Below are 20,729 nucleotides of genomic sequence, written 5' to 3' on the forward strand. Positions count from 1 at the left end.
CATTATCATGTTCATTCAACGATTTCCGTCTAGTCCACCTCTAAATTACTACTACGTTTGGTCTGGTATCTCCCTTCCCTGGTTTCATATCAAGATCTATCGTCGCATATATATATTAAGTAAACATCAGCTTGGAATGATTGTTTTCAATTTTATGAAAGGAATGAAAGGACCTCGGCATGTATTCCCAGATTTACTCCAAGATATATAACAGTGAGAAATGTGAAAAATACGAGAATTTTATGTTTGCCATTTCAACATCCGAGCTTAGAATGCCCTGCTCTATGTATCTCGTCATTGTATACTGTCTCCTAAGATCAGGACAAACCATAGAATCCCCCCCTAAAAGCCAGCAACATATCGATGCCCAGTCGTCTCCTCCAAAACCTCCAACTTCATCCCAACCTCAATAGCCCCCTCATTACGCGGTGCGCTCAACATCCCAAAACAAGGCTTATACTTACTCCCCTCATCAACCCTGCGATACGAAACAAGCGTATCCCACGGCTGCTTCTTATTTTTGAGCGCCGTATCTGGATCAACATTAGGCACCTGGCAGCGCGCACAACGAGCCACAACATCCAGATCCAGCGGAGACTGAATAGCAGCCCCACTGTCCCCAGCAGAATCACCAGAAATACCAACAGCATTCCGACCAGTAATGCGAACCAACTTCCACGAGTCCTCACTCCATGGCGCCTTGCCGCGAACAACAATATTCGGACGGAACCGCTCAACAGTAATCGGGTCTATACCCACCTTTCCTAGACGAGCATTGAGCTCTGCCAGCGAAGATTCCGACGCAATCTGTACAGGATGCACATCCGGAAAGCCGGTCGTCTGGACGCGACCCAGACGGTGTGGGGCGCCGTTACCCTTCAGCACGCGCGGGGTCGGGCCCTTGTGGACGAGGACAACGTCGCGACCCAAGAAGGCGGAGAAGGGGGCGTTGATTTCGTCGCTGTACCTGTACCCGTCTGTGTCTGTGTCCCAGATGTGTACGGGGCCGATATTTGTATTTGCCGCTAGCCATTGCGGGGATGGATGGGAAGGGATGCGGATTGTATGAAATTGACGATCTTGGTCTTGGTCTTGGATGGATTCGTTGGATTCAGGTTTCGGGATACTCACGACCAACTCGTCGCCGTCGGCACTTAGGGCGGTGCGGATGCGGGTCATGTCGGGGATTTGGCGAATTGTTAGGAAGGTATTTGACGATGCGTCGACGAGCATCCAGCGGCGGTCGAGGTCAAGGCCATGCTGTTTTAGGACTGTTGATTGGACTTCTATGCCTCGACAGGACTTTATAGGGTATATGCGCAACGAGATGATCTCCGTGGATTGTTTGGGACGCTGGCACCATAGGAGAAGCTTGGTTGGGGATTGGATCAATTTGGGCCATCCCGTGAAGCGCGGAATCAGAAGGATTGGAATCAGGAGTATAAGACCTAATATTACTGCCGACGTCATGTTGTGCGACTGCAGCATGTTTGCTGGGAGATGGTTTACCTAAATAGGGCTTACAGTCCACTGGAACCTCTGAAGTATTGGGCCAGCCTTTGTACCCGCGTCTTACCACAGGTACCGCCACATATACCGCTTGCCTGTTAAAATACTGCTAGCTACCCATTAGGTATTAGGTCACGTGCGTACACAGTTATACCACACATTACACTGCACCTGCTGGAGTGTACGGAGTATGAAGACCTGAGCTTGACTGTATACTTAACACAACACTGTGCGAGCTGCATAATGTTGCAAAATATACACATACGCATATCCCCGCGTATTTAACCTGCAGAAGTGGAAGAATTTGTAAGGCGGTATCTTGGGGTACAAAATTTGGCCGAATATTTCGGAGGCTGCAGTGTATACTCTGTACATGCGTTACCTTTTATATGAGGCTACAGCCTTATTTTGAGGTGCTGAGGCCAGGTAGATGAGGGCACTTTCAATTTGCTATAATTTTTATAATTTTCTGTTAATATACTGTGCCTTACCCTATTATCCTGTACGTGGTAGCTGCGTTAGGTCCAATGACAAAAGAAGCCAGAGAATTATGAATCAGGCACAAGGTACCTGGGAGATGCCACATAAATATGCAACAAACGAGATGGAAAGAAACCGATAATGCATATAAGTCCAGGAAAAACAACTGCTGGGGCCCAAAAAAGACAAAAGAAAAAAGAAAAAGAAAAAAACACAACACTATGCACCTATGTAGACTCCCCGAAGGAGTATATTGTTAAAGACAAAGCTGACTGCGATACTGCAATCTGGTTATGCCGAATGCTTCTTATCGAACCAGCACGCGACCATTGCCTTAATTAGGGCGAGTGTGACAACCCGGCCTTGCTCAATATTCGCATCCTCTGACCCCCCAGGGACATGGAGGAACAGGATATTGCGATCCTGGCCTTGTAATTGGGCTAAAGACATGCTGGTGTAGAAAATGAAGTCGCACAGGTAGTGACCTGCGTCCTTTGAGATCCGGAGATCCGACTCGGGAGCAAAGGAGCGCCACGTCTCCAGGAACTGGTCGTCGGGCTGGTAAGGCGAAGCAGAGGAGGGATCATCTGTAGCACGACCTGGGATCAGAATCGGCGGCAGCCCCAGCCCTTTCCATCGCTTCTCGCCATCCACATAGCCGGGGCGACCATTGATATCGGTAATGTTATAGTCATCTCGATGGGCTAAACTTTCGACGGAGTAATATTGCCGCGGAGCTGCGATGCCAATATGAATAATGAGATCAGGTCTGCGACCACCATGATTGGCAGCGAACTCCTCCAGAATTAAGGGAAGGGCCTCTCGAACAGTGGCATACGCCACTGGGATCGGAGTGGGATGTACATGGAGTGAGACTCGACGTGGATCCGAGTCCTGGTCTTTAGACGGGAAAAGGAAAGATGATGGAAGAGAGGAAGCGATCAGATATGACGCATTCACAAGGTTGGTCTTGAAGGGCTGGTTACACTGTTAGTTCTCGGCTCGGATACAAGCAACATCCGAAGCGCAGATCACTTACCCCAAAGCCTGTTATCAGGACGGATATCTCATTAAGCGAAGCCGAGGATTGTGGTCGGCTGTTCCCGACAGGGGTGGGGGTGATATATGGAGCAGCCGTGCCGTAGTCACCCATATTTACGGATAATCTCAAAAGTGAAGTTAAGAAGAAAGACGACTTTTAAGCGGGGGAAGTTGAACAGTTGAACCTTGGGAAGGGCATCGAGACGAATGCGGGGTCTTGGCGGAACCTTGGGACTGCAATGGATTTGGACTAGCCTAATTCCGTTAATTCCGTTAAGCTATATAACTGACCAGTTAGGGCTTCATATTTTAGGATCATACATACAACGTATGTTGTATGTTGCAGCTTCGCTTAGATCTGTCTGCTATTGCTATATGTCTTCAATAGAAATTATCTTCTCTGGGTTACCGAGACTTTCTTATTCTTTGTATCACGGAGTACAGAACTGGTTGCCCCCCCTCTAGTCCTCTAGTGATTCTACCGTTCAACTTGCAGAATTTGCAGGCCTCTACGGAATATTATCATTGGCACGGTTATAGATCGCAAACCATCTGCATACAACATATGCAAGTGGAGCCAGACGGAATAGAAACCCCGGTCAAGAATTGCCTGTTCGGGTAAGGATCGCTTAATTTGGCTCTCGTTCTCGCATTCCAGGCTGGGTATACATCGATGTAGGCCAAGAATATTATTTTCTCGGAGCTTTGATGTTCTGGTAAAAGGAGTTGGTCAGCGAAGACCTTATTGGACCTGTCGCTTTTCAATGTTGCTTGGCTTTGGCTCGGTTCGATTCAAGTTGATAGCACTTGATACTGACGTGGGTCCCCCCTTGTTAGAATATCCAGTCCAAGGTCGGTTGGGGGAAAAAGATGGAGTCTCCGTGACTGGTCGATGGCTCGGGAACTATTATAAATGAGAAGGCCCTCGGAGAATATCAGTTTCCAGGAAACTGGGATGTCGCTTCTATTGTCCCCCTGCTCCCTCCGTTTTCAGTCTCGACCTTGACTATGGCAGTCATCAGTGAATTACTCAATAGTCCCTATGTTGTACAGAGTGTGTGCCTCGCCCTAGTGGCGGTGTTCATAACAAGTGCTTGGCCCGATATAGCCAACGAGATTCCCTATAGGCGCATTCCTTTGGTTGGGAAGACCTGGTGGGAGCTTACCAACAAAAAGGCCCGGCAACGCTTTACTCAGTCATGTCGTGAACTAATTGCCGAAGGCTTTGCAAAGGTGAGTCTTTTAACGGGAAATCATGACAGTAATCTTTGCTCTCAAATATGCTAACAGGCCTTCGAAGGGAGTCAGTGTCTTTCAGATCATCGGAGCTACGAGCCCGATAGTTGTATTGCACCCGAAGTTTGTCGATGAAATTAAGAACCACCCAGATCTGAGTTTTGAAGACTCCATCAAAAAGGCAGGTTATGAAACCGGAAATAATCCGTGACCATGGCTAACTTGCCGATAGACATTCTTTGAGAATCGCATTCCTGGATTTGAACCATTCCATAATGGCACCGCTTTAAAATCTACTGTGGAGATAGTGCGGACCAGTTTGACCCAGGCTCTCGGTATGCATCTACGACTTGATACATCTCACCTACGAGATAGAATTGACTTATCTTTCCCATTTAAACAGGGTCTATTTCACTTCGGCTCTCAAAGGAGTCAGGTGCGATATTGAAGGAATCCTTGCCCGCCACCGATGGTATGTTAAAGCACCCCATTTGCAACCCTCTCACTAACACTTCCACTCTTCGGCAGAATGGAAGCCCTGCCATTTCGCGCAAAAGGTTCCGTACATGGTAGCCCGCCTCTCCTCTCTGATATTCGTTGGAGAGACCATCTCCCACGACGATGAGTGGATCGATGTTTCTGTGAACTATGCCATCGATGCGTTTATGGCTATGCGCGATCTGCGAGAATGGCCATCCATTCTCCATCCGGTCGTACACTGGTTCTTGCCCTCTACGCAAAAGCTACGCAAGCACTTAAAAATGGCTCGCTCCATCATCAGCCGCGAGATAGACAGGCGGGCGTTGATTCGCGCGGGTAAGCTCCCTGCGGATGATCCACCTCGTGGACCTGACGCTCTGGACTGGTATCGTGAGACCGCCGAAGCCCGGAATAATTTGACCTTTGACCAGTCTTGTGCTCAGGTTGGATTGGCGCTGGCCGCCATTCATACCACGTCGAACTTGTTGACCAATGTCATTTATGACCTCGCGGCATACCCAGAGTACATCCAGCCGCTGCGTGATGAGATTCATGCGGTTGCTGCTGAGGATGGAGTTCTGAAGAAGACTAGTTTGCTCAAGTTGAAGTTGATGGACAGTGTAATGAAGGAATCGCAGCGTACTAACCCACTCTCATTGAGTAAGTCCACATTCTCTCCATGTTCATCATTCAAACCTGTCGTTAAGAATGGCTTGTTTTTGACACTCCACCACAGCCTCCATGAACCGCCTCGCTCATAAGCAAATTGTGCTCTCCGATGGAACTGTAATTCCCAAAGGCGCCAATATGTTTGTTTCCACGAAAACACTAGAAGACGACAGCATCTACCCTAATGCTTCCACTTACGATGGCTATCGGTTTTACAAGAAACGCCAGCAGCCCGGCAACGAACACAGACATCAGTTTGTAACGACGACAAGTGAGCACTTTGTCTTCGGCCATGGTATCCACGCCTGCCCTGGCCGGTTTTTCGCTGCCAACGAAACCAAGATTATGCTCCTTCATTTGCTCCTGAAGTACGACTGGAAACTACAGAGCGGCGGCCGACCCCCGAACATCGAAAATGGTGTCGAGTCTATCACCGACCCACGAGTTGAGATTCTATTCCGGTCGCGTGAGTCGGAGGTTGACCTAGGTTTCCTAGGTGAGTAGTGGATGGATCTAAGCAGCGCCTTTCCCCCTCCTTTCGTTCTGTACATTGGATTCACGGGGGTAGCTTTTGTGTGTTTTAATCACCAAATGATGTTACTTATAAGCCATGGGACAAGCTGGATCTTTTTGAATGCTCCGTTTGAAATATCGAGTCATTTCCAAAAGGACCAGTCCAAGGCTTCGAGGTAGATAGCACTCTCCTCGAAAGTGGAGTTAATTGGTATGTGGCCCACAGTTCTGCGGGTATACTGTGGCTATCCATTATAAGCGAGATGAGATCTTCCTAAATCTGTTGAGAATGGATCCCTCCAGGGCTGGATTGGAGAATTCATCACAGATTTCAATGCAGAATGGTTCAACGGTGCATAAGTCACACATATACACTCTTTACGGACTGGCAATGATATAAAGGAAGTAACTGTCCCCCTTCTAGTTATATAGGGTTCACATGCTAGAGATCACGTGACTGGTAAGTATACAAGAAGCATACGGTAATTTTCAACAGGTGTGGGACGCGTCGCGCGTCAGTGGAGAAAAACGAACGTGAAGCTTCTCCAACCGCTACGCCTCCTCCATCGTCCCCTCCCAATGGGGTTATATGGGTCTGTTCCTCTTTGCTCCAGAGATCCAGACCGCACAATGAGAATTAGGTGATCGGCGGTACCCAGGTACCCGTATAATATAGATAGGAGGGTTTTTTTTTGGGTTTCTTTGACCGCAACAAACCAATTCACTACAAAAGGGAGACCAAAAAAGAAAAAGATGGACTTTTACTTTTGAGGCCTGAGCCACTACAAGTATGATTGGAAGTTTAAAAAAAAAGAAAAGAATGAGCTGAAGAATATCAGGGACGACCATCACACTTCTATACGCAGCCTAGCCGTTCTCCGTTCTGTTCTGTACAAGCCCTTGCAGCTAGGGAGACGATGTCTTGAAGATGGAGAACCGATCTACGGAGTACCATACGGAGTACTCCGTACGGAGCACATGGTACCTGATCCCAAACACCAGCCCCCTCATTTATGAGGGTCTACAACACCTACCTACCTAAGTAGGTACGGAGTACTCGGTACTCTCTGTACTCCGTATAGCTTACACTGCATGTATCTTCAACAGCTTAGAACCGAAAAAGTGGTGATTTGCCCAAGGTGTCCTTACCTCCCAAGGTTTGCCAATTTATTTGTCCACAGTGCATGCATTAAGCAAGGCCCAGATGGGGGGTGTCCACACTCTATATAGGAAAGACTCGAGAAAATCTAAACAAAAAATAAAACAGTCTGTACTCTGTAAAGAAGAAGAGAAAGAAGGTTGAATTGAACATTTCAAAGACTTCATAGGAGTTTTTAGTACAACGCATAGGATTTTCGCAGTGGGCCAAGTACAACAAGTATAGGGTACGAAGTCCAGTAGGCAGTTCAGTACGGGGAGCACAGGTACCAAGTACCCCCACCACTCCCGCCTCACCCTACGCCCAATCCCCCAATCCTCTTCTTCTCTCTTCTCTCTCTCACTACCAACACCCTTTCCACCATTATCGCGAGATATTCTTCTCGCACCCCTTCTCCATTTGAGGAGACGTTCTTTTCTTTTGTGTGTTTTTTTATTTCCGGGTAATGACGAAATCCTTCATTCCCTACTACTCGGACGGGATGGAGCCGCAGATGTGATCTGGTGATCCCCGATTTCAAGTTGCCGCATTCCTAAGGACATCACGCACACCGAGACCTCGGTTTATTTTCCTTCTATTTCCACGTTACTTCTGCATCATCTTCTGTCGTTGCATTTTCCTTGTTTTTTTCTCTTACTCCCCTTGACGATTCACGACATTGACGCGACGCTGCGCGCTTCGACTCGAAGCCGCGTTACTCATCTACTTTCAACTCCCGAGTCCTCGAGTTACTCCCATAAATCGCATTGACCCACGCTCTGCGGTTCGCAAGACCTCAAGACCGCCAGCATGGCTCAACGACAACTTTCGCGCACTCTGCCGAAGAACTTTACCTTCTCCCTCGGCGACAATGAACCCAAGACTCCCGAGCGCCCTCGTACCACTATGGATGTGCCTCCACCACCTCGTCACTCAATCTCCAGTGGTCGTTTGCCTAGGGTTCGGGCTCGCGCTGGTACCAATGTTTGCGCACGCATGGACATGGATATGTTCCAGTTCCACGGCTCTGATGTTCCTCTGCCCTCAATTGAAGTGCCCCAGTCGACTACCGATTTCGAGCCGCCTTCATTCCGCGATTTCGCCAATGACGAGAGATATCTTGCGCCTCCTCGCGCGCGAATGGATTTTAAAACGCCGCCTGCGCAGATCCGCGGCACGCCTTTCGATTCCTGCGACACTGGAAACCCGTGGCCATCGTGGGACCAAACGCCTGGCCCGAACAACATCAAGCGCCCTGACTCGGCCTGCTCGAGTCTGTCAAATTCCTCAGTAGAATCCATCGAAACGTTCGCATCGCGACCATCTGTAGGAAGTTTCACCAGTGTCGAGAGCGACCTGTTTGACTCGCACTTCCCTTTAGAAATGCCCAAAGAACCTGAAATTGAGTCGCCTTCGCGACCTCAGAAGCAAGCGGCGGATGTCAAAGTGTCCAAGAAGTCCTGGACTCGCGAGATGGATACCCACTTGTGGAATACCTATCAAATTTATCTTCAGGATCCCACAATGACTCCATTCAAGATGACACCTGGCAGTATCCCCCTCTGGGGGTCACCTCGCGTGTTGCGCGACGCGCCAAGAAGACATGGGGCCAAAAGAGCAGTCGCATTGTTGAATCTGTCTCGAAATCTGTTGATCCCATCGAACTTTCTACACCCAAAGCTGTGCACGAGGAGATACAACCAGCCTGGCCCAAGTCTGACTCCAAGACTCGACGACGCCTCAAGATGCTATGTCGACGCAAATTCTCGATTTCTCCCCACTATCAGCGCATCATGCAGTCTCGCACTCCCGAGCCCGTCGTCGAGATGTTCGGCCCTCCTACGGATACCCGCGTTAAAGACTTTGCTGATAGCTCGGCCTACGCTACTCGTGACCTCGGCGTTTCTCTTGTCTCCGAGCCGACTGCACTCTCTCAGGTTACACAAAACTTGCCGTTGGCCCCGGACTGGTTTAACAACCCCGTGTCTGCTCATGTCGAGCCAGCAGTGGCCAAGACCCCCAGTCAGCATCTTCGTGTTGAATCTGCTCCTAGCATTCCTCGCCTGGGATCTCCATTCGTGTACAGCACTTGGGGCCCCGGTGGATTAAACCGCCAGATCCATGATCCCAGTGCTCGACGTGAGACCGTCCATGTTCCGGGTTATCGTGCCCGACGCAACACCTACTTCGACCAGTCTTTGCCCAGTACTGATGATGTATTCACGAGCGTATCCAGAAAACAGAATAATCCTTCCGATCAAGAGGTTGAACGTCGCTTGGAGAACTACGTTCGTGACAACAAGTTCCAAGACATGGGCCATGGTCGGGTCCGCATTCGCAATCGTGGAGCTACCACTAGCGCTGTTAATCCCAGAGATATGGACCAGCTATTCTCTCCGCCCTCGTCCCTCAACTCAGGCCCAATTGAACCCGAGGAGACTACACCCGTTCTGAAACCCCCTATGAACCCATTGTTGGACCTTGGCGAAAACATCAAGCGCCTTGGCTCACCGTTCCGGATCGAAGGAGGACACAAGCGTCGCGAAGCCCCGAAGCGGGCCATTAGACGAGCACCTGCACTGTCTGATCCATTCTCGAGCGACGGCCCTAGATATGCTGGACCTGATGACAGCACTTCTCCTATGCAAGTTTCTCCGGATCGAGTACATGACACAGCTCCCGGTACTTTGCCATACAATGCCTCAGAGGACGGCCTTTCTGATGCTGAGCGCATCCGCCGGCAAATCTTGAATATGCCCTTCACACGCAACTAAGTTGCAGCCTTCTTTTGCTGTCGAATTCCCAAGTATCCGTTTCATCGTGGCCTCGATTTCTTTGCGAGATTTTATCCCCCTTTGCATTATGACTTGAACGAGATACCGATAGGGCCCTGGTACGGCCTTTGCATTTCCAGCCTTTTTATGACAGTAACACCACCATCGACGACTGTAACGATACGTTTGAACGTTTTCCTCGCCCTCAATCCTCAACATCACGTTGAACCCTAACGACAAAAAATCCCCCCAAAAAAAGTGATGGGTCTTTCTGCTTTTCATTTGGTCGAAACCCGCACACAGTACATCGGCATCTGGCTGTTGGTTACCTGCCTACGAACATTGACCTCGTCTGCCGTAACAACAATCACCTTGTGTGTCTGTTGTGTTTCGCACCTTTTACTCGGTGAAACCAGCATTGATTTTTCTCGATGCAGTTTTATCATTCATTCACTCACAACCTCATTTCCTTTTCTTTCGACGGGGCTTTCACCTGGAACAAAATCACCCAAATATACCAAAAAAAGTTGAAAACAACCGAAAACCCATATCTGCTGTGAGCAATCAGCAACAATCGCTATCTTTTGCGACCCACGCTCCTTACATATTCCCTTGTATCTTCTTTTCTCAGACCTTGTCTAGTCGTTTATCCCTGCATCTCCTACATGGTACAACATTCCTTTCCCATGTCATCTTGGAGATGCGGCCCGACTTGATAATGGTCACCTTTCGAATTACCCGTCACACATGGAAACGACTCCCTGCCTCTATGTTGGCCCTTGTCAACAGGATGGCAATGCACCCCCCAAAAAGCGAATGTGCAACGATACATATGCAAGTACATAGACGAACTGAAACGAAACGAACACGCATGAATATTGCAGTTGACCAACGACATCCCTGATACGCAAGCGAGGTGTTTGGTTTTCTTTTGCCAGTGATTCCCATTTCTTTGCATCTCATGATCTCAATCTTGAAGCTGATTTCCCCGGATAATTCCACTTCTTGATTGGTGATCCACGATTTCCCCATGCCCTCGATTCTCGATTTGATTCCGCTCGCGCTCCATGATTCCCCCTGTGGCGAGCCTTATTGGGTTTGCATCCGGATAATCGCGTGTCTTTTTCTCAGGTCTTCTTTCTTGCCCTCTTCTGCGTCTCATGGCGTATGGATGTCTGTCTTTTTTTTTTTTTTTTCCAGAGCTTTTTTGCTGGATCTTTCTGATCTTCCTCTGGAGCTTGTGAGAGTTTGGCCGTTTTATCTATTTTTCTTCTGATTTATTCTTGTTCCTGCGAGGGTTGATCTTTTACAGCAATGGCTTTGTTTGATCGAACTGATCCGCCAATCGAATTACCATCTTTTCCATTTTCATCTCTTCTTTCGATTGTAGGTTACCGATTGCTCGCTGACTTTGTACCTGAGTCCTTGAGCAGATTCCCTAATCCTTGAAGGACTGCACTTTTGCCACGGGGTTTCAATGCGTACGTATGTTGCAGGTATCACTCGCAACAGATAGACCTCCTATATTCCTCGTTCTCGCTTGGAGCATGCTCTTACAAGGTTTTATACCAGGCTTGTCAGCCTTAGGGGCCCCGGGTCATCCACACTAGTTACGTAAGCTCTAGTTTGGTCCGCTTACCCCCGGTTTGTTATACTTGAAGTCATAGTTAGCAGCGAGCAAGAGGAACTCAAGATACTCGGATGGTCATGAATAGCTGGCCTTAATGCGACGAAGAGTCAGTATCAGATATTATCTACAGACTAGGCCAACATACCAACAAACAAGATTAAGTCAGAACAAGAGTAACAAGCAAACATAACATGAGAAGAAGATGGGGGGTATAAGTTATAAAAATATGTGCAATAAGCAATTCAACACAACAACCGGATCAGAAACAAGACAAAACGAAAATCACTTCTCCAGTTTCTTCTTCCGCTCAGCAAGCAGAGCCTCAATCTTCCGAATCTGAAGAGCAAGACCCTTCTTCTCGGCATTGGCGAGGAGCCACTCCTCCATGCCGCGACGAACATACCGCATGGAATGCAAGACGGGCAGAATAGGCGCGGACGACAAACCCGCATCGACTCCGTTCTCGCGCTCGATGCGCTGCCAGCGCTCGGCACCGGGGTTCAGCAAGAGATCAAAGACACCAGCCCAGAGCTCACGGTCCCAGTATCGTTTCAGAGATTCGCGGATGCGATAGGTGCGGGATGATGGATTGCCGCTGTTGCCGTCGGTGGCGGTAGATTCGATGTATTTGCCGAATAACAGGACATGGATCACGCCGGCAATACCGTAAAGATCGATATGGTGGGTCCAGGGGCGCATCTCGCGGATCTCGTTGCACTCATGCGTACCGGTTTCCCAGTCGGCGATGAATTGCACACCTGGCGAGAAGGCTTGCATGTCGATGCTGCGGCCGAAGTCGATCAGGGCTAGGCCCTTTTGTTGCCAGCCGTAGGAGCCGCTTGGGGAGTAGTGGATGCTTTCGCGGGGATCGAAGGCGGTTTCATCGGCACCGAGGTCGAGTAGGGAGAGGGCCTTGGAGGGTGGCTCGTTTGGATTGTGTTCGTCTAGGCGGACGAGGCAGTTGTCGGCTTTGATGTCACCGTGCAGGACGCCGTTGGCGTGGAGTGCTTCGACGGTGCGGAATAGCTCGACGGAGAAGAACATTGCTAGGACCTCCTCAAGACCGCCTTCAGAAGTATGGTTGGGATTGATGGTATCGTTGCGGACGAAGTTGACGAGGTCGAGTATGGTGCCTTGTCCTCGATAGTCCTCCACTAGGAAACTTTCACGTTGATGAACATGCAATTCGTGTGCGCGAACAATGCTGTCGATGGCGCGAGAATGATCCGTAGATTGTCGTAGGCGGCTATATGCTGTGCGAATCATGTAAAACTCCCACGCACTTGATGGTCCATTTTCGACCTTGACTGCTTCGAAGGGGAATCGTGGAGTCTCATAAGCGTTCGACTTTCTCAGTTGGGAAGTTTTGCCGTTAGGGGTTCTGCCATCATCAGAGTCCGAGTCATAAGATTCAAGACTGTCGACACTCTCGGCGAGATAGACGGGGGCATAAGCACCGGCTCCTAGCTCACGTCTAATAATGTAGCTTCGTTCCGCCCCTGGAAATTCGAGTATAGGTGTGTCAAATGCATCATCCCCGCCACTCTTTGAACGCCTGGTGCTAGTCTTGACGAATTTCTGGATCATCGAAGCATAGTTGCTATCTTCAACATGACCGTGATAACCCGTGTACGTCGCAAGTGGCTTTTCCAGGGAATTGAGAATCGTGTTGCGAATGCCTTTGTCAGTCGGATTGCACTGCGCATCCCTAATTATCGGTTCCCGTCTCCGGAGCTTGGGCGCGAGGGCCTTAAAGGCCATGGGACTGAATGGTACATCAGCTGCAGACTCAACAGTATGATCTCCGTATGGCGTATTTGTCCCTAGTGGACTGGAAAGCAAAAAGTTATTGGCTGGTGATCGAGGCTTCGAGGGCGTTTTTGTGTTATAAATGCTCTTTCGGGCGGTTGTCAAAGAAGGAATGGACTCCGTTCGCTCCACAATAGGTGTCATGAAGGGAAGGCGGTTCTGAGCCATGACCGCAGGGTCACGGTAGGTCCCCCATGGCGGAGCATAGTCCTCTGGCATTTCCGGTACAAATCCTTTCCTCTCCGGTGTTCCTTGTGTCGAGCTACCCTCCGCTTCATCACTAACGACAGAATGTGAGGTGACTTCCGCATTTTCAATATCTGGGATATCACGATCTGGGTTGAACTCTGTCCAATCGCTGCCATCGCCATTGACGCTCTCAGCTCGTGTCGTGTTGGCATAGTCGGTATCATCGTAGGATTTGTGGAAAGTTTGAGTCTCCTCGTCTGCAAAGTCGCTGGAGGCCGCTGAAATGTGCCCTGTGCCTGTACTATCTCCGTCGCAGTCGTCATCTTCGTAATCGCTACCGCAGAAGCTATCTGCCTCTTCTTCAGTCTCTGCCTTCAATGGCTGATTGAAAATGCTATAGATCTCATCCGTCGCTGCACGAGTGTGCATGGTCATTGTCGGTTCCCGAGTACTCTTACGCCGAACCTTTTTATTATTGGACGGGGAGTCAAACTTCATTTTGACTGCACAAATGTCAGATCAACCTGCCTAGGAAGTAAAAACTGATACTACTCACCTGTTTGTGTTTGTGTTGTTTCCCCTTTGATCTTGGTGCGACTCGCTTTGCCAGTTTTGCCCCCATGGCTCTCGCCTTGATATTTGGATTGATCGTGATTAGCTGCGGCAAGATTTTGGCCTAAATGCTCCGGCAATTCCTCTGGTGAATGAGATTTCCCTGGCAGGGACTCGGTACTGCCTGCGTTCCCAGAGATCTGTTGCAAGGGCTCTTTTTGTTGCCGCCAATTCTTGCCCATCCAACCACGCTTGATGGCCCTGAGTTCTTCGAAACTCATCTCATGTGCAGGGTTAGTGCGGTCAGGATATACGGATTCCAGGTCGACAAATACACGTTCGCGTCGGCCGGTGCGCGGGTTAATCGCTTCCCTTACGTGATGTTCGGGTACTTCTTTGGGTGGCATTGGTCTTTTGGAAGGAAGATCTGGATTGGACTGAATACATAATAAAATACCATAGGTTCATGCCAGCAATTAGTCCTGTGATCGTAAATATGTGGAGGTCTGAAGAGGGAAAGGGCAACCTGGAATAAGAACTCACCTCGTCCCTGAAGATAGCCATCTTTTGTGTTGGCGCTGCTTTCTTCGCAACCTTCAATGTTTCTCCTGCCCATGGCTTCGCCTCCACTTCGTTCTCCTTCTTACGGTCCCGAATCGATCCAATGCTTTCCCATCCCTTTGTCGATCCACCAGTTGCGGGACCCGGTGCAGCAGAGTCGGCGTCTGAGAAGATAGCCATCTTTGGCTTTCCAGACTTGGTTTTCGCGGCACCACCTGTCTGAGACGAGGGCCGTGAAGCTTGTGGGTCAGCAGAGGCATCTGATGGCGCGAACGGGTTCATCTTGGCGGCCAGCGCGGGACGGACAGTCGGCAAAGCAGGCGACGAGGGCCCGGTATCTTGTGGACGCTGGTCGTATCGGAATTGAAACTCGCTGTACTTCCGGGCCAATCTTTCAACGGGTCGCGCCTCACGGTCGATACCGAGCCTGTACACCTCATCGGCTTGTGACCACCGACCAGCACCCTCTAGCCAGCCGGCAAATTCCTCATAGAAAAGAGCCAGACTTTCACCGATCTTATGACGTGCAAGGAATGCAAATGCTTCGCGCGGGGCATCGGAGAAGAGTCGAACATAATGAAGCCATAATCGTAGATACCGAGGGTCGTTTCTGTAGTGTGAGGATGAAAGGAATGACTTCGTTGCCCGCTCCAATAAGGGGAGAAGACCGGATTCTGCGGTCGCTTGTGCGGACGGATATGCGTTCAGGGTCCACTTGACATAACGGTCATAAACATCGAGCGGATCGTCCGATTCTCCTATCGACTGCAATTCACTTTCGAATTCTTGGCGCACAGCATCGTTGATGGTTCTGGTGCCGTTTGGCGATGGCGAGGGAACCTTGTCGCCGTTACTACCAGCTGAAAATATCCGGGCGAGTTCTCTGGCTGATCGGCCACCGGGCAGTGATTGGACGTTTTCCTTTTGTGCTTCGATGATATCGAAATCGACCAATTCGTCGGGGGCTGCCATGTTAGTGACAACGACAAATGAGATGAGATCGCACAGATCCCAGATTCTCGTCGACCAAAAGTTCAAATTGGGCAAGTAATAACTCTGGCGGGGCTGCAAGGAGAATCTTTGGTTATCGATAAACATCACATGACTGTTGCCCGGGAGACCGTCACGTGGTCCGTACTTCTTCCTGGACTTCCATGCGTTATAGTTGTACCCTGCTGACAGCGTCGGAGGATAGAATACCCAATTGAGACTATTCTACAAGCTCAATTTGTTTTATGACCACAGTCTTCAATGAAGTCTATATTTCGGTCATCGTGAGTCTTCAGAGTGTGTAGGGTCCCATCTTGGTCCGCGAGGCTTGGCAATATCAACTTCTTCGGGTCTTCGATCAGGGTACCCACCCAGCTCCAAGAGGCTTTGTACACTGTGACCACTTTCAGTGCTATGTGTTGCCAAGCATCCGAGTCGCCCATGTGCGAAGACTCTGGATCCAAGGTCAACCATAAAAGGAACCTCAGCAATGGAACATCTGAACTGTCGCCACCCAGACGATCCAAACGGCAGAAATCCACTACGAATTTGAAAGAACTCTCTTCTCCAGAAGCCTCGGAGTTGGAGCCCGAAGAATTTACTCCTGCGTTGAAAGGAGAGGTTGACGACAAACGTCTGGTTCATACTGCCAAGGAGAAGAAAAAGAAGGCTCCAGTTAAGAAGTCCAACGAAGACGTCAAACCTAAAAAGGCGAGAAAGTCCAAGAAAGACCAAGAAGTCGAGAGTATGCCTCTGGCACTGCGGACGAAGGGTCTGCGTATGTTCGTCGGTGCTCACGTCAGTGGTGCAAAAGGTCAGTGTTCTCGGCATGTCATCGACTCAATTCGATAATAACTCAATGCTTGTCGAGCAGGTGTCTTTAATTCAATACATAATAGTGAGAATATCGGGTAAGTTCGAGGGTCTTCCCATTACATCCAAGTTTTAAAATTTGTTCTAATCTTGCAATCAGAGGAAATGCAATCGCCTTGTTCTTGAAGTCACAGCGCAAATGGGACAACCCAGCTCTCCAGGACGACCATCGCGATCAATTCCGTAAACTTTGCGTAGAAAAGGGTTACGATGCGGCCAAGTGAATATGTCCCATTTGAATGGATCCGAATGCAATCACTAACATCTACTACCCAGGCACGTTCTCCCTCATGGGTCTTACCTTGTCAATTTGGCCCAAAACGATAAAGCTAAATCCAAGCAAGCATACAATTCCTTCTTGGATGACCTGCGCCGATGCGAGGCACTTGGAATTACACTTTACAACTTCCAGTGAGTCGACCGTCTACCAACCATATCAGCCCAGACTAACACCACCAAGCCCCGGAAGTACCAACCAGACTCCTCTGCCCGAAGCACTTTCCCGCCTGGCAGAGATGTTAGTCCAGGCCATCACTGAAACGACGACCGTAGTTCCCGTCCTGGAAACAATGTGCGGCCACGGCAACACAATTGGCGGCGCACTGTCCGAATTCCGCGACCTGCTAGCTCTAATCCCGAAAGAGCATCACTCTCGCATCGGCATTTGCGTTGACACCTGCCACAGTTTTGCAGCCGGCTATGATCTCACATCACCAGCCGGATTCAAAGCCTTCCTCGCCGAATTCGACGAGCTAATCGGAATCCAATTCCTCCGAGCTCTGCACCTCAATGACTCAAAAGCACCGCGCGGAAGCAAGCGCGATCTGCACGCCAACATCGGCACGGGGTTCCTAGGCCTGCGCGCATTCCACAATGTCATGAACGAGCCACGGTTTGAAGGGCTACCTATGGTCCTTGAGACACCCATTGACCGTGTTCCGGAGCAGAACGTAGCTATCGGAGATGATGCAGCCGATGGCAGTGAGAGCGAGTCCGAGAAGAAGAAACAGCCAAAGAAGGGACCCAAGAGGCCTTCTGGTGCGGGCGCAGCTGCTGTTCCCGATCCGGGTGTGTGGGCGGCTGAGATCAAACTACTTGAGTCGCTGATTGGTATGGATCCTGAAGGAGAAGAGTTCCGGACTCTTGAGGCTCGTCTTTCAGAGGAGGGTCGTGCGGAGCGCGAGAAACATCAGGATCAGTATAACCGTAAGCTCGAGGCGGATGAGAAAAAGAAAGCGAAGGAAGCAGGCAAGGCCAAGGGACAGAAGAGTCTCATGGACATGATGAAGGATGGTGCCGCGAAGGAGTAGATATGTATTCTTTCTTGCGCTCGGAGCAGAGGTTTAGCAAGGCGATCAAGAATGCTTGTTGGGGTTCTGTGTACTTTTTACGTTATTCTTCGGACTAAATAATAATGAAGAACGAAATCATTACAACACTCGAAGGATCCCAAAATACAAAGGAGCAAATCTGTAACCCTTATTTATATATAGCCGTTGGAAGTGGGAAATTCAATTGATGGTATCAGTTAAGCCAAAGCCAAAATCCAGACAACCCCCTTCATGCAAGCAGAAATAAGAAATTGTGTTCCGGTCCACCCAGAGTTCGATCCATAGCTGTCAGGGTAGACATGCGATTCCAAGAGGGATACTAGGTTCTCTTCGAGTAGGTCACAGACCCTCCAACATGGAAGAGAATATAGGATAAAAATTGTCATATGCATGTGCAATATAGGTGAATGTAAATAAGAGAGGAGTGGTTAAGAATGAGTGTGAGATGCTAATTCTGGGTGAAATTTTGGTTCCTAATGGGCGAAACAGACGAGCTGGATTGGACGCCCGGCGATGCTTCGCGATCAGGGACATGTAAGTGAGGGAACCCTGCCTCAGCCATTGTAGTGATGGTCGCAGGTGCTGATTTAAGGGGCGAAGACGGGCCGTCATCTTCTAGAATGATAGAAGTCGAGATCGAGAGACCGCGCCGGGCACCACTAGAGCGCACTCGGAATGAGCGTTTGTCACCGGCTGATGACGATTGGGGATCATCGTTGAGGTATCCACCCGGCGTAGGGCTAATGATGCTGGAGTCCTGATGGGCAACTCGGCGATAATCCCCCTGATCGCCACTGCTATGCTCAGCTTCGTCGGTATCAGATGTAGGACTCGACTCGCGACTCGATGGATCCTCTTCCGGTAGCTCGCTGCGCATTCCTGCAATCTTCATGTAGTTGTACGCTGCAATGCTGCTGATAGTAACGACCAAACCGGTCACATTGACCGTTGTGAGTTTATCATGGAAGACAATGCCCGCGGCACTGATTGTGACTACTTCCTTGAAGATACCGCAGATGCTAAGTGTGACAACTGAGGACCGCTTCAGAAGCGCAAACTCAGAGGAAATCATGCAGAACGCAAGTACTCCAGGGAAAATCAGAAGGAACGAGCCAAATAGGTTCCCTTGTTTGCTGGCGAGCGCAACGTATCCTTGGTAGATCTCATGAGGACCCTCAACAGATAGCGCGATAGTGATGAGCGAAAGGAACATGATAGGAGTCAGGAGAAAGAGAGTTGAGAATGGATTTGAAGTAGCCGGGTGGCGAAGCAAAAGAATTTGTGTCAGACCCCATCGGAAGCCCGAAAAGAATGCAGACGCAATGACGAGTGCGAAGCCAAGCGCATTGAAAGCTGTCTCTCCAGCGACCATCATCACGACTCCTATTGTCATTGTGGCAATGATGATGATTAATTTGGTGGAAGGCTTTTCGAGACGGAAAAGGAAGGCGAATAACAGGACGAAGGCAAGTGCAGACGATTTGCACATGGTCAAGAAAGTAAGAGAGATAAACCTCAAGGACATATTCCCGAGACCAACGTCAAGCGAGGTTGCTGCACCACACGGAACGAGGCGAGTGAAGTAGAATAATTTGGACATGATGGGTTGCGGTTCCTCAGGGCCATCGAGGGGAGATGTGGCCGCAGACCTTGTCGGTTGTCGCGGACGGAGCGATGGAAATATCCAGAGTATAATAACGGAGAGAGAGAATTGGACAGCCATGTGTAAGCTCGTTGTGAAAAGAGGGAAAGGAAAGACGACATCGCTCTCGGAGAACATCCATTTGTTGTACTACAAACACGCCAATTGTTAGTTCCTTCTCGACTTCCAAAAATTATTGCGAATAAACACTCACTATTGAAATGGACAGTGAGAAGAGATACCACAGCAAGATCAACCCACCGTTGATGAGCAGCCTCTTGACAATGTTTCCGTCTGACAGAATCTCGCGAATAGAACCGTGGCTCTTGACATCTGCGATTCGAGCATCCAACTTGCGGCGTTGCTTTCGCCGTCGACGTCGCTGACGTTTTTGATGTGTTGTGAGTCCAGTTTCCTCGTCATATTGGTCATCATCCGAACTCATCGGGTCCAGCTCCAGAGTCTCCGCAGCGGATAAGATATCGGACGCATCGGTGTCTTCTGCGGCGGTCAGAGGTTCCTGTTCCTCGCGCTTGTGATTTCCTCCATCTCCATGCGACCAGAGCGTGTCATTGCGCTCTGTGGAAATTGGTTGTGAGGCTCGCCCTGTCCCGGTAAGCATGGAGCTTCGCCGACGATGGTGGGCGCCGGCGGAGGGCCCCATTCTGATAACTGGGACAGTTACGAGGTATTAAGTAAAAGAGTGAAACTGAGATGTTATCTCCATTAACGTGGATGGAATAAGATTTGTCACACAACAGTGCACGAGGGCAAAAAGCCTCGAGAGTTTCCAAGGGGAATATGCTGACAAAGAATCAACGAGGGGGATGTCAAAAGGCTGAAGAAGTTGGGGAAAAATCCAAATGCGAAAGCTCAAAACAGGAAAAATGAAATTAAAAGGAATGAAAACGAGAGAATATAATGAAGAAAGAGATGAGTTCAAAGAATGGCAATGGGGAAATTGAAATGGAAATTGAAATGGAAATTGAACTTGGAGGATGTCTCTCATTTTCCCTTCTCTCCTTCTCTCCTTCACCTCTCTCATTGGTTAAACACCATCTTAATATCTTATCCCCACCGTCCGGTCGATCCGGGGTCAAGGGGAAAAAGAAAAAGATCATTTCGGTATTTCGATATCTTGATATTTTGATATTTCCCGAGATTGGTGAAGAGTTGGTGATGTCTGAGGAATATCTTCCCCGTCATCTCTCATTGGCGGACTGAAACCTCCGTCAGCTTCAAGCGGTATACGGAAGCTCAACCTCCCTTGATCATTCCATTTAGCTGGTGGGATTGGCATGGATTGGCATGG

The 20,729-nt window shown here is 49.4% G+C and overlaps 7 protein-coding genes across 7 annotated transcripts; 3 read left to right on the forward strand and 4 right to left on the reverse strand.

Moving 5' to 3' along the window:
- Nucleotides 1–342: 342 nt before the first annotated feature.
- N7489_010990 (MOSC domain-containing protein) lies at nucleotides 343–1,470 on the reverse strand (the record flags this gene model as incomplete). The annotated part of the gene is made up of 1 exon (XM_056716739.1): nucleotides 343–1,470. The coding sequence occupies one exon, from the start codon at nucleotides 1,468–1,470 to the stop codon at nucleotides 343–345; it is 1,128 nt and encodes a 375-aa protein (XP_056564361.1).
- An 810-nt stretch (nucleotides 1,471–2,280) lies between these two features.
- N7489_010991 (putative pyroglutamyl peptidase type I) lies at nucleotides 2,281–3,142 on the reverse strand (the record flags this gene model as incomplete). The annotated part of the gene is made up of 2 exons (XM_056716740.1): nucleotides 2,281–2,967; nucleotides 3,029–3,142. 2 exons carry the CDS (start codon nucleotides 3,140–3,142, stop codon nucleotides 2,281–2,283), a joined length of 801 nt encoding a protein of 266 aa, XP_056564362.1.
- Nucleotides 3,143–4,038: 896 nt separating this feature from the next.
- N7489_010992 (cytochrome P450) lies at nucleotides 4,039–5,919 on the forward strand (the record flags this gene model as incomplete). Its single annotated transcript, XM_056716741.1, has 6 exons — nucleotides 4,039–4,263; nucleotides 4,331–4,447; nucleotides 4,499–4,601; nucleotides 4,670–4,738; nucleotides 4,795–5,406; nucleotides 5,483–5,919. The coding sequence occupies 6 exons, from the start codon at nucleotides 4,039–4,041 to the stop codon at nucleotides 5,917–5,919; spliced, it is 1,563 nt and encodes a 520-aa protein (XP_056564363.1).
- A 1,957-nt stretch (nucleotides 5,920–7,876) lies between these two features.
- N7489_010993 (uncharacterized protein) lies at nucleotides 7,877–9,840 on the forward strand (the record flags this gene model as incomplete). Its single annotated transcript, XM_056716742.1, has 2 exons — nucleotides 7,877–8,644; nucleotides 8,668–9,840. 2 exons carry the CDS (start codon nucleotides 7,877–7,879, stop codon nucleotides 9,838–9,840), a joined length of 1,941 nt encoding a protein of 646 aa, XP_056564364.1.
- A 1,912-nt stretch (nucleotides 9,841–11,752) lies between these two features.
- N7489_010994 (putative checkpoint protein kinase (SldA)) lies at nucleotides 11,753–15,553 on the reverse strand (the record flags this gene model as incomplete). The annotated part of the gene is made up of 3 exons (XM_056716743.1): nucleotides 11,753–13,971; nucleotides 14,025–14,457; nucleotides 14,564–15,553. 3 exons carry the CDS (start codon nucleotides 15,551–15,553, stop codon nucleotides 11,753–11,755), a joined length of 3,642 nt encoding a protein of 1,213 aa, XP_056564365.1.
- A 429-nt stretch (nucleotides 15,554–15,982) lies between these two features.
- Nucleotides 15,983–17,754, forward strand: N7489_010995 (DNA-(apurinic or apyrimidinic site) lyase APN1; the record flags this gene model as incomplete). The annotated part of the gene is made up of 5 exons (XM_056716744.1): nucleotides 15,983–16,385; nucleotides 16,446–16,482; nucleotides 16,545–16,664; nucleotides 16,721–16,855; nucleotides 16,905–17,754. Coding segments are annotated over 5 exons (1,545 nt in total), but the record flags the coding sequence as incomplete, so codon positions are not given.
- A 469-nt stretch (nucleotides 17,755–18,223) lies between these two features.
- On the reverse strand, nucleotides 18,224–20,081 carry N7489_010996 (putative nucleotide-sugar transporter; the record flags this gene model as incomplete). Its single annotated transcript, XM_056716745.1, has 2 exons — nucleotides 18,224–19,567; nucleotides 19,632–20,081. The coding sequence occupies 2 exons, from the start codon at nucleotides 20,079–20,081 to the stop codon at nucleotides 18,224–18,226; spliced, it is 1,794 nt and encodes a 597-aa protein (XP_056564367.1).
- Nucleotides 20,082–20,729: the final 648 nt, after the last annotated feature.

Source organism: Penicillium chrysogenum (genome assembly GCF_028827035.1).
Source record: "Penicillium chrysogenum strain IBT 35668 chromosome Unknown utg000005l_segment0_segment0, whole genome shotgun sequence".
Taxonomy (NCBI): domain Eukaryota; kingdom Fungi; phylum Ascomycota; class Eurotiomycetes; order Eurotiales; family Aspergillaceae; genus Penicillium; species Penicillium chrysogenum.